This window comes from Solanum dulcamara, chromosome 7, assembly GCF_947179165.1.
Source record: "Solanum dulcamara chromosome 7, daSolDulc1.2, whole genome shotgun sequence".
Taxonomy (NCBI): Eukaryota; Viridiplantae; Streptophyta; class Magnoliopsida; order Solanales; family Solanaceae; genus Solanum; species Solanum dulcamara.
Window position 1 is genome coordinate 77,957,170 of NC_077243.1, and position 12,068 is coordinate 77,969,237.

Genomic DNA, 12,068 nt, shown 5'->3' on the forward strand with positions numbered 1-12,068 from the left:
ATTTTTATTTTTATTTTACTTTCAAAGATAAATTTTGTTTACCACAAAGGAAAAAGGACAAAAAGTTTCCAAGCTAAAAACATGGTTTTATTTTAGAAAAAAAAATAGTTTAAAATATATATAATAAAATAATTAGTTTATAATAAAATAGTTATATTTTTTATTTTCATAAAAATAGTCAAAAATCATTAAAAAAATATATACACTAACTATACAATATATCTTATTTATACACTTATTATGCATTATAATATACTCAAAAAGTTGAATATAGTTTAACTATATACACTGACTATTCAATTCCAATCAATTCAAAATCACTTAAACATTCTCAAATTTCAAATATGAAATCCTCTTAATATTTTGAGTCTTTTGATATATAATTCGTTCAAAACAATTACATTTGTGAAGAAGCCGAATTTTAAAGGAGGAGGTTGTGTGGCCATTTTCTAGGAAAAAGAATATCATTGAATGGTCATTTTAGATAATTTTTATAAATTAGGTTAAAAATGATAAGTAAAAGAACATGTTCATCACAAAACAAGCCAGCAAGTGATCATTTCACATATAATCTAGCATGTTTCCCTGTTCATATACACATATGTATATAATAAAGCAATTTAAAAAGTATATGAAACACATACGGAAAATAAAATCATCACCTACCTCGAATTCAAGCTTCAACAACACTAAGATGCAAGTGTCTTCCTTTTTCGGGTTCTTTCTGCTAGTTATTGGTCTAAAACAAGTCACATATATACATAAGGATCAATAAAATAGCCAAATTCACAAGAATTATAACTCAATTTTTATCCAAGGCCAAATCCATGATCCTAACCCCACCCTAGGGCTATTTTCCAATATAGTTTTCAGTTCAAACCCTCCCCCAATGATTACCAACTATAGTTTCTAGGTTCTAGGAATCAAATGATGAGCTTAGGAGGTAAAATCCTTATCTTAAGCATGGAAATTCATGGAAAATTGATGAAATTCGCCCTAGGTTGCCTCTTGTAGTTCTAGAAACTGTTTTTGCAGAAAAAGACCGTTTTTGAGATTTTTCCCTTCTTAAATCGCGATTGTCCTACTCTGGCGGGAGAAGTTCCGCTTTGGCAGAATATGCGGAAATAGTGAGCTCAGAGTTTGAGCTCCAAGCCTTCATTTGGCAACATACTCCCTTCTAAAGACGTATTAAAATATATCCTTCACGTCAAATCCAATTTCGAGAGTTTTACTCGCCCGAATGAGATTCCGCGAAGTCGTAAATGCTTCGTATCGTTTTGGCTATCATCTTACCCACTCAAATCAGAGATTCGATCCCCCACTATTCACATGATCACCCTAGACCTCACCTGACTCAGAATTCGTCCAAGTTTGGCCTAGGCTAAATTTTTCCAAAGTTTTTTGGCTCAAAATTCTTTTTTCATTAGCCTATCCATAACGACGGGGACAGGTCGTTACAGAAATGATGTTTCTTTCAGTCTGGCAATATATGAAGAACTTAATGTATATAATAAAATTATTTTCGTGCATGTCTATATAGACAATGAAGTTTATACGAAAATTCTTGAAGGATTTAAAAGATTTTAAATAGTTTTTATTAAGTACCCAATAATTGTGAGATTGATTGACATAAAAATAAATTAATTTTGATCTCATGAAAATGGTTAGAAAGTATCATATCATAGTGCAATTGGTGCACTTATGTATCATGGTATTACTATTCATGATAGAATATATTTTATGAATGTGCATGCAAAATATAACATCACTCTTATTAGTGGAGATATATATTAGAGTGAATCAAATATTGATAAAAAATTATTTATTCTAACCAATTGTTTCAAGGTTTATTATTTATGGAACCATGAAAAATTATTTAATTTATATGAAGTTTGACCTCAAGAAAGTTGTCTGTTTTCATATGAGAATATTGTTATATCAAATTATTCTACAAGTCAGTCAATTTTATTGTCATGCAAATGAAAGTGTCCAGCAGTACTTGGTTGTTGCTGTAAACAAGTTGAACGAACAAGTTGTCTACTATGACTAGATCACTAACTAAGTGATTGTCAAGTATATTTTTGGTTGAGCTCATAGACTCAAAATATCTCAAAGACAAAAAAATATTTTATCGAGAAAAGCTCAAAGATGCAACATCTTAATGAACGTGATTTAGTCACAAAGACATAATAAATATCAAAATTGAAAAGCTAAGTATGAGATTGGGAGATATCCTTTATACAAACACTTGATCTAGTTAGTGTCGTTGTGTGTTTTGATAAATATTTGGTAATAGTCAAGTAAAAACTTACACATTTGATAGTTCAAATATGCAACTCATAAAAATGACATTTCAACTGTGTTGTTCGCTAATCTCTCTATATTTTATATAAAGTACTTATAATTACAACATTGTTCTAGTGCTAGTTAGATTAGGACATCACTTTTTTCCTCCAAAAAAATAGGTGCATAATTGAAAATCTTGCTATAACATGGATATTTATACCTTTTTTCTTCACCTATGGAATAGCCATGAAATTATGACAAGAAGGTGTCATCACAACTTAAGGGTAAATTCTTCAAAGTAGTGGTTAGACCGCTATGTTATATGGGGCGGAGTGTTGGTCAGTTAAGGTCTCTCACGTTCAAAAGATGAAAGTAGCCAAGATAAGAATGTTGAGATGGATGTGTGGGCATACCAGGAGCGACATGATTAGAAATGAGGCTATTCAGGATAAAGTGGGAGTGACCTCGGTGGAAGACAAGATGCGGAAAATTCGACTGAGATGGTTTGAGCATGTGAAGAGGAGAGACACAGATGTCCCAGTGCGGATGTGTGAGAGGTTGGCCATGGATGATTTCAGAAGGGGTAGGGGTAGGCCGAAGAAATATTGGGAAAAGGTGATTAGATAGGACATGACGCAGTTACAACTTACCGAGGACATGACCTTAGATAGGAGGGTGTGGAGGACCCATATTAGGGTAGAAGGCTAGTACATAGTCTCGTTATTCCTCCGTATTAGTAGGCGCATTATCGCACTATAATTTCTTGTGCTCTGACTTCTGTTATTATCTTTCTATTATTTTTTGTACTTTGATTACTCTATTTTATTTGTGTTGCTTTCGTTATTTGTGTTATTCGTTATTTGCTTTTCCATATTGCTTTGAATTTCTTAGCCTTATATGACATCTTTTTATGCTTTTTTGAGTCGAGGGTCTCTCGAAAACAGCCTTCCTACCTTGGTAGGAGTAAGGTCTGCGTACACTTTACCCTCCCAGACCCACGTTGTGGAATTTCACTGGGTTGTTCTTGTTGTATGATATTATTCAACCATCACTTGTATATCACAGGTTTTAAATATATATATATATTTTTTTTATTTGTAACTTTGAGATTATGATATTACAACATGATATAAGAGTAATTCAATACAATAATTAAATCAAATATATCATAAAATTATATAAGTTTTCCTGAGTTACATATCATAATTCTGAAATGAATTATTTTTCTTCTTCTTTATTTATTACTTTGAAATCAGAACGTTTCAACATTATTTGTGACTAATCCAACGAGAATTTTATGTTGAATATAACACAAAGTCATACCGAATTGTCATGACTAGATATCACATTTAAAGTAAATATCATATAAAATCACGACGACGATCTAACAAAAATCGCGACTAATTCAAGATGCATGTCATTTAAATTGAATATAATATAAAATCATATCAGTCAATCATAACTTGCATGCCACATTGTTTAAATATATTTTTCCAATGTGATAACTTATAAGCATATTAACGAGATAAATATATTAATTATAATATCAAATCATATCGAATCTATCATAAATTACATGTCATAATTCACCAATTTTTATTTAGCTTGGCATATTGGACGAGCCCCTACCTTTAACATCCGTTAATGGCGCAATGATTAATGGCAGCTTGGCCATTTGATTTCAATTTCGTGTACCAAATTCAAAGAAAAGAGTCAATGAAGCATGAACAAATTTGAACTTTTTCCCACTAATTTAAGGACATTAATGTAAATCTAGAAAAAATAAGGGACCCAACTCACTTTTCCAAAACTTGGATAAAAATATTCTCATGTAAGTGCTCTTATCATGCACTCGCATTTTTTAGCTTCTAAATGCTTTCCACATTTGTTTTTTTAGTTATTAATTATTTTCAAAAAGTGTTTTTTACTTTCATAGTAAAAATTGAAGTTGTGTTTGATAATACATATAAATTGGAGTTGTTTTCTTTACTCTTTTTTTTTGAGTATTTGGAATGAAAAAAATGAAATTATTTTTTTTTTAAAAAAAATTCCTAAAAATTTTAAAATTTTATGACTAACACATGGTTTGAATGGCTGTTACCCGCTACATTATATTATATTGTTAGTTTAGATACAATGTTTGTTTTGATTGTTACTTAAATTTTATTGTATCGTATTATTTAAATTTATCGTTAGATAATGACGAAAAGTCCCAGTTTATGTGACGACTGATTTGGTGTGATCGTATCGTTACCTTAATATTCTTTTCTTATTTTATCTTTACTTATTATTTAATAATATTATTTTATCTTTTATCCTGCATTTTCATAGTAGTTTTATCCCCATACTATATTTTTCTTGTCGTTGATTTGTGACACTATATAACAACAGAAAATGATACAATCTATTCAAACACTATATTTATTAAAATAATACAGTACAATACAATATAATATAATAGGATAAATTATAAAACAAGACATAACAACCATCCAAACGAATTTCAAAAATAACAAAAAATCATAAGAGAAGAAAAGTTCACGAAAAGTTGGAAAATAGTATGCCCGAAGGGAATCCTGGTCTTCTCTCCTAACGAATTTTCCATTTGCTGCTCCCTTTCTTTTGTGCTTTGGTAAGCCACGTGGCAGTTGATTAAGCAAGGGTTCAGGGGAATCAGTAGGCTTCATAAGCACAGGATTATTGGCAAAAATCAAAAAAGAAAAAAAAAGGTCCATAATCAAGTACTATATACAGCACGTCCCATCAATTATTCTACACAAAAGTCTACATTCTCTGTTTTTTTCTTCTTTTTTGGGGTTTCTCTCTCTTAAGATTAGATTATGATAGTGGTTGGTGTCCACAATGAGCAAAAAGGAAATGTATTTCAAGAAATTAAAAGCAAATTGAAGAAAAGACATAGAAGTAGTTGGACAAAAAAATGCTCAAATTTCACTTTTTGCTCTTCTTCTTTGTTTTCAAGATTGGTCTTTCTCTACCTGGTAAGTTTTTTTTATGATTCTCTTTTTCTTTTTTTGTATAATGTGAATTTGATGAAGGGGTTTAAAGGGTGTCTAAATTATGTAGTTTTTATGTGTTTGAACTTTGAATAACTCTTTTTATTATTATACATGCTATGTTTGGGTCAGTTTGGGCGCACCTATACGAATGAATGGTGCTAAATTGTCAAAATTGTGTTTGAATTCAATTTGTTTTGGTTTGATTGACTAATGTTTAACTCAGAGCAGCATTAGGACCCAAAATGCTCAAATTTCACTTTTTGCTCTTCTTCTTTGTTTTCAAGATTTCTCTTTCTTTACCTGGTAAGCTCTTTTTATTATTCTCTTTTTTTTTTTTTTTGTATAATGTGAATTTGATGAAGGGGTTTAAAGGGTGTCTAAATTATGTAGTTGTAATGTGTTTGAATGACTTTTTTTTTGTTGAAATTTTTGATGTTTGGGTCAGTTTACGCTCAGCTCGACTAATGGATGGTGCAAAATTGTGTTTGAATTTAATTTGTTTTAGTCTGATTGAGTGATGTTTAACTCAGAGCAGCATTTGGACCCAAAAAGCTCAAACTCCACTATTTGGTCTTTTTCTTTAACTTCCTCTTTGCTCTCAAGATTGCTCATTTTTTTGGCCCTTGTCAGCTTCTTTTATGTTTTTTTTTTCTTTTTGTATAATGTGAATTGGATGAAGGATTTAAAGGGTGTCTAGATTATATAGTTGTAATGTGTTTGAAGAATTATTATTTTTTTTGATAATTGTTTGGGTCAGTTTGTGTGCAGCTAGACTAATGGATGCAAAATTGTGTTTGAATTTGATTTGTTTTGGTTTGATTGACTAATGTTAACTATTTGCAAGTACTTAGATGTTTGACTATACAAATTGTTTTAGTTTGATTGGTTGATCCAAATTGTTTTAGTTTGATTGGTTGATCTTTCCATTTTCTCACTTTTGTGTTCTTATTTAATTTCTACTGAGCTCTCAAGATTGCAATTTCTCACCCTGGTCAGCTCCTCTTATGCCTTTTTTTCTTTCCTTTTATACAATGTGAATTGGATGAAGGGCTTTAAAGGGTGTCTAAATTATGTAGTTTTAATTTGTTTGAGTAACTTTTCTTTGATAACCCTGATGTCTGAGCCAGTTTGGGCGCATCTCAACTAATGGATACAATTCGTGTTTGAATTCAGTTTTTTTGGTTTGATTGACTAATGTTAACTTGTTAGTACTTAGCTGTTTGTGGTTGGTTCTATGATTATGTTGTTGGATTTAGTGATGGACCTTATGGTGCCTACATTTTCGATTTTGGAATTAAAGCAAATTGAAGAAAACTCATAGCAGCATTCTCAAACTCCAACTTTTGTTGTTCTTCTTCAACTTGCCCCATTTCAGCTCCTTTTATGTTTTATTATGCAATGTGAATTTTATGAAGGGCTATAAAGGGTGTCCAAATTATGTAGTTGTAATTGTGTTTGCATCAATTTGTTTTAGTTTTGATTCGCTAATGTTAGCTTAAGTTGGAACTCCAGCAAGGGTGGTGTGAAATATTGTGATTGGACTCTTTATATGGTATTGGAAAATACTCACCTCATGAGCTAGTTTTTTGCAACTACTTAGCTTGTTGTGGTTAATTTCATGAGAATGTTGTTGGATGTAAGATAGGATTCCTAATTATTCAGACCGTAACCAAATTACACATGCTCGTCAGTATAATCATGTATACTCACGAAATTTCTGATCTCTTGATTCCATGATATGATGAAGTATCCTGAGATGTCTTCACAAACTTAACGAGCAGCTCGAGGGCTGCTTTTTTTCATAAGAATAAGTTTTTTTGGTGCATAAAATTGTTATATACTCTAGTTAATAACTTTATTAGATGTTATTGCTTCCCTATATGTACTTGTTCGGCAGTTCTTTTGATTGCTAGCATTGTTATACTAGAAGAAAAAGGCTTCTCCTTTATTATTGATTATCCTCTTTCAAGTTGCTCTGTTGTTTACTATCTATCCTGTTTATTCATTGCAGCACCATATGTAATGCGAATAAGCTGTGGAGCTCGAAATGATGTTCGTAGTGAACCAACAAGTACCCTCTGGCATAAAGATTTTGGATATACAGGAGGCATACATAAGAATGCAACCTACCCAAGTTTCATAACACCTCGACTCGACACATTACGGTTATTCCCTCTATCAGAGGGTCCTGAAAATTGTTACAATATCGATAGAGTGCCAGATGGCCACTATTCAGTGAGGATCTACTTTGGATTGGTTAAAGAACCAAGTTTTGATACCGAACCTCTATTTGATGTTTCTGTTGAAGGGACCTTGGTTTATTCTTTGCCGTCTGGTTGGAGTAATCACGATGATGAACAGGCATTTGTTGAAACTCTTGTATTTCTTGAAAATGGTACTGCCTCACTTTGCTTCCACAGCACTGGTCATGGAGATCCTGCTATACTTGCAATCGAGATTCAACAGGTAGATGAGAAAGCATACTATTCTGGTCCTGGATTTGGTCGAGGGACAATCTTTAGAACTAGCAAAAGATTGAGCTGTGGAGATCAGAATCCAAAGTTTGACGTTGACTACGATGGAGACCGTTGGGGTGGGGATCGGTTCTGGAGCTCAATTATAACCTTTGGTCAGAATTCTGATAAGCCCATATATACTAAAAGCACCATAAAGTCAGCTTCTGTAGCACCAAACTTTTATCCACAAGCTCTTTACCAAACTGCTCTTGTTAGTACCGACAACGATCCAGATTTAACACACACAATAGACGTCGATCCCAACAAAAACTACTCTGTCTGGTTACACTTCGCAGAAATTGATCCTTCAGTTACAGATGTGGGACAAAGGATTATTGACATCTCGATAAATGGTGACATTGCATTTCGAGATATTGACATTGTGAGAATAGCTGGGGGTGTTAACAGCGCTCTCGTACTGAACAAAACCATTCCAGTCAGTGGCAGGATTTTGACAATCACGTTACATCCAACAACGGGGACTCATGCCATCATTAGTGCCATTGAGATTTTTGAGGTTATAACAGCTGAATCTAAAACATTACCAGAGGAAGGTAAGTTAAATGTTTCACTTGTACTTCTTGGATGCTACACGTTTTTTCATCTCGACACACTATACACACTTGAAAGGGCCAAAAGTAGCATGTTTTTTTTTTCTCTTTGTTCCTTGGTCAAGCTTGCGCCTTTCTAATTAAGATACTCTTTTCTTTTCAGTAAAGGCTTTACAGTCACTGAAACTTGCACTTGGACTTCCACTTCGTTTTGGGTGGAATGGTGATCCATGTTTTCCGCAACAACATCCGTGGAGTGGAGTAGATTGTCAGTTTGATAGAACCAGCAATACATGGGTCATCGATGGGCTGTACGTTCTTGACCTTGACCTTAGATAGAAAAGTTACTCCCATTACACACGCACGCGCATAAACACACACACACACACACGTAACTGTAACACTCTCATTGACATATATTCCTCTATTGATGTTCCGCACCCCAATTTAAAAGTTCTTCCGGGCAGGTGTCTGGACTATACTTAGCTTGCTTTCTATGTTATGTGATTTTATATTTTTTCTTAATATGTGTCCTCTTTATCTTTCTCAAATATTGGTTTCTTTTTTCCCTGTAAGCACAGAGACCTGGAAAACCAAGGTTTACGGGGTTTCTTACCAGATGATGTTTCTCAATTGCGTCATCTTCAGAGCATGTAAGTTCAAATGGTAGTGCTGCTTTTTGGGAATATACCATTTCGATGAAAGATATGTAGCTGCCAACGATGTTCTACTGCTTAAAATGGAGTTGATGATCAATGAGTTTTAGCCAATATGTTGACACTTTTTAAAAATTATTTGGACAAAATTTGTTTGAAGGAATTACTAAGAGGTTAAATAACTTCCAGTTTAAGAGGTTTTCACTATTTGAGCATCTTTTAGAATGTCTTTTCGTTCATGTATATTGTAATGCCAGCGCCCACTTCTCAAATATGATCTTCTCTGACTTATGCTTTGCTTGTATGCATTTTACAGAAATTTGAGTGGAAACAACATTCACGGGCCTATTCCCTCAGCACTTGGAACAATAACTAGTCTGGAGAAATTGTGAGTACATTTTGCGGAGAGTTGTGCTTTGGAGTACTCGATATTAGATTTCTTAGCTGCCAGAGTAATAGTATATGAAATATGGAAACAGAATAGTTTTGCAATCTTCTTTGTGAGTATGTTAGGCATACAATATAGCTTTGCAATCTATATGCGGGATTAGTGAATGTGCATATTGTTTGTTGGTTGTTTATGTGATTAAATACTCACTTTGTGATTACCTAACAAAAGTTGCACAACAGGGATCTTTCATACAATTCCTTCAACGGGTCGATTCCTGAAAGCCTTGGGGAGTTGACCTCATTGCTGACACTGTAAGACACTTCAACGAGCTCAGTTGAGGACATGTGATGGATCAATAAAGAGCTCTTATCCACTACTTTATTTATTACAGGAATCTCAACGGCAATTTGCTCTCTGGAAAAATTCCTGCAGCGTTAGGCGGAAGGCTCTTGCACAGAGCTAGCTTCAAGTATGTTCTCGTAATTGCACATTCTTGGCATAAGGCTTGTTCTTAGTGAAGCATCCTTCAGAAATTGCATCGTAACTATAATATGGAAGTTGTTAGCTATTACTCCCTCCGTTCCAATTTGTTTGTCTAATTTTGACTTGGCACGGAGTTTAAGAAAGTAAAAAATACTTTTGAATCCCGTGTTCTTAAAATATGCGTAGAATGTACCAAAATGTCCTTTAATCTTGTGGGCTTAAACATGCCACGTGGAAAGTTGGAACTAAAAAGTTTGCCAAAATAGGCAAGAGACATTCTTTTTTTAAACAGACTAAAAAAGAAAGTAAACTAATAGATTGAAACGAGTGAGTATCACTTTCACGTAGTTTTCTCTTGTCCAACTTTTTGTCATAAAAAATACATAATACTAATGGTTGACATTCAATTTCCAAAATGCATCTGTTGGTTTTTTTAAAAGATGGGGCAGCAAAAAAGGGGTTAAAATGACTCTCTTTGGATTGAAATGGCTTTCAATTGCTTTTCAATAATTTTATTAAGCATTGAGGGGCTTTAAATAGCCAACATAAAACACATAATCTGCATAGTTTGAAATTTAAAACTAACTAAAATATCTCAACAAACTAATCTATCTAATAAAAAAATTTAAAATTCAAATTATCCTAAATTTAAGCAATTTATTAGATTAAAAATTACTGCAGTAACTACAGTAAATTTCAACAGCATCGATGAGGGTCTCCTTGTCACCATTTTGTGTTAATGGTTACTGTGAAAAGGAAAAAGAAGTCTACGATCATAGCATTAGATTAAAACACAAATACAAACATAAGTTAGGGTTAAACAAGTGTACAGTTAAACTCCATTGGTTTAGCATTAATAATTGGCTGTTATGCTTGAAACCAACTTCCACAATCCACTAGCTACCATGCTCTCTCAGCCCGGATAATTCGATGGATGGACGTTAACTGTTGCCACGTATTCAACAATAAAATACCCTATGTTCTTTCTGATAGCCAGGGAAACGAGGGTTAACTAGGGTTCTTTCTGGGCCACGTCATTATCCTTTCAGGCTATAACCAATTAACGTAAGTCCAAATTCCAACAGTTACATTTAGCATATTTCCTTAAAAGAAATGCTGCGGTAATAGGTGTCAGTGTCATGTGTGTTAAGGCAGAGATGCTAACCAAACCTTACCATTCATGTGGTGAAACTAATATGACTATATCATCGGTGTATTAACTCGAGGATCAGATAAAGAAACTGTGGTTTTTTTTGTTCATTGGAACTTATGCTAAGTACTTACTGTGGATGTTTTCAGTTTTACTGATAATGCAGGCCTATGTGGTATTCCTGGATTACCAACATGTGGACCTCATCTTACTGTTGGTGCCAAAATCGGCATTGGCTTAGGGGCGTGTGTAGCTGTTGTAGTTATCACTACCTGCATAACATGTTGGTGGAAAAGGCGCCAAAATATTCTCCGCGCTCAAAGAATTGCTGGTAAGTGTTTTTCAACACAACATGCTCTATATCCATAATCAAATGTATTTCCCATCTCTTGCATGTCTTCTTGTTAACATGTTGTTTTGAGAAATGAATTTCGAGTGAAGATGTATCCTTACACGATGAAATTAAACGAGTACTTTCTTCATTTTTATACAGCGAGAGATGCTCCTTATGCAAAGAAGAGAACACATTTTAACCATATTCAAATGACAAGACATCATCACAATGGTCATCATCACGAACATACTCGGACAGCTGTTGAGAATGGACCTCCTTTGCTTACCTGAGTTCGAACAATTTTTGAGTCGAACTCACACTAGAAACTTTTCTAACGTCAAGAGGATTCAACAATTTATACATATACCAACAAAAGCAATTGTTTTTATCCTATTTACACAGTATAATTTATTGACGAAGGAAAGATCATTTGAATCCCATCCGCGGAATTGCCAGATACAATGCTGCAAGAAGTTTGTTTTGTGGCTAGAAAATGTGTATAGTGGTTATAGAGATGAAGCAATTTCAAATGCCATAGATGTAATTCAGTGTAAAAGACAGTATGGTGTATATTAATTATATACATGTATTCTTGTCATTAGTTTTGGAGCTTGTAAGTTGGTTAAAGACACTAATGTAAACTGTGTAATGGTGAATTGTAATAGAAATGTTATTCTTTTCCTA

General features: G+C 33.4%; 1 protein-coding gene across 1 annotated transcript; it reads left to right on the forward strand.

Annotated features, from left to right (window-relative positions):
- Nucleotides 1–5,084: 5,084 nt before the first annotated feature.
- On the forward strand, nt 5,085–12,068 carry LOC129895485 (receptor-like protein 4). The gene is made up of 9 exons (XM_055971208.1): nt 5,085–5,285; nt 7,315–8,373; nt 8,534–8,681; nt 8,952–9,023; nt 9,343–9,414; nt 9,657–9,728; nt 9,809–9,886; nt 11,200–11,381; nt 11,544–12,068. Exons 1-9 carry the CDS (start codon nt 5,225–5,227, stop codon nt 11,672–11,674), a joined length of 1,875 nt encoding a protein of 624 aa, XP_055827183.1. The 5' UTR covers nt 5,085–5,224; the 3' UTR covers nt 11,675–12,068.

Coding starts and splice junctions, on each gene's coding strand:
- LOC129895485 (XM_055971208.1), top strand. CDS start 5,225: ATGCTCAAATTTCACTTTTTGCTCTTCTTCTTTGTTTTCAAGATTGGT. Junction 5,286..7,314: donor GATTGGTCTTTCTCTACCTG/GTAAGTTTTTTT, acceptor TATTCATTGCAG/CACCATATGTAATGCGAATA. Junction 9,024..9,342: donor TTGCGTCATCTTCAGAGCAT/GTAAGTTCAAAT, acceptor TGCATTTTACAG/AAATTTGAGTGGAAACAACA.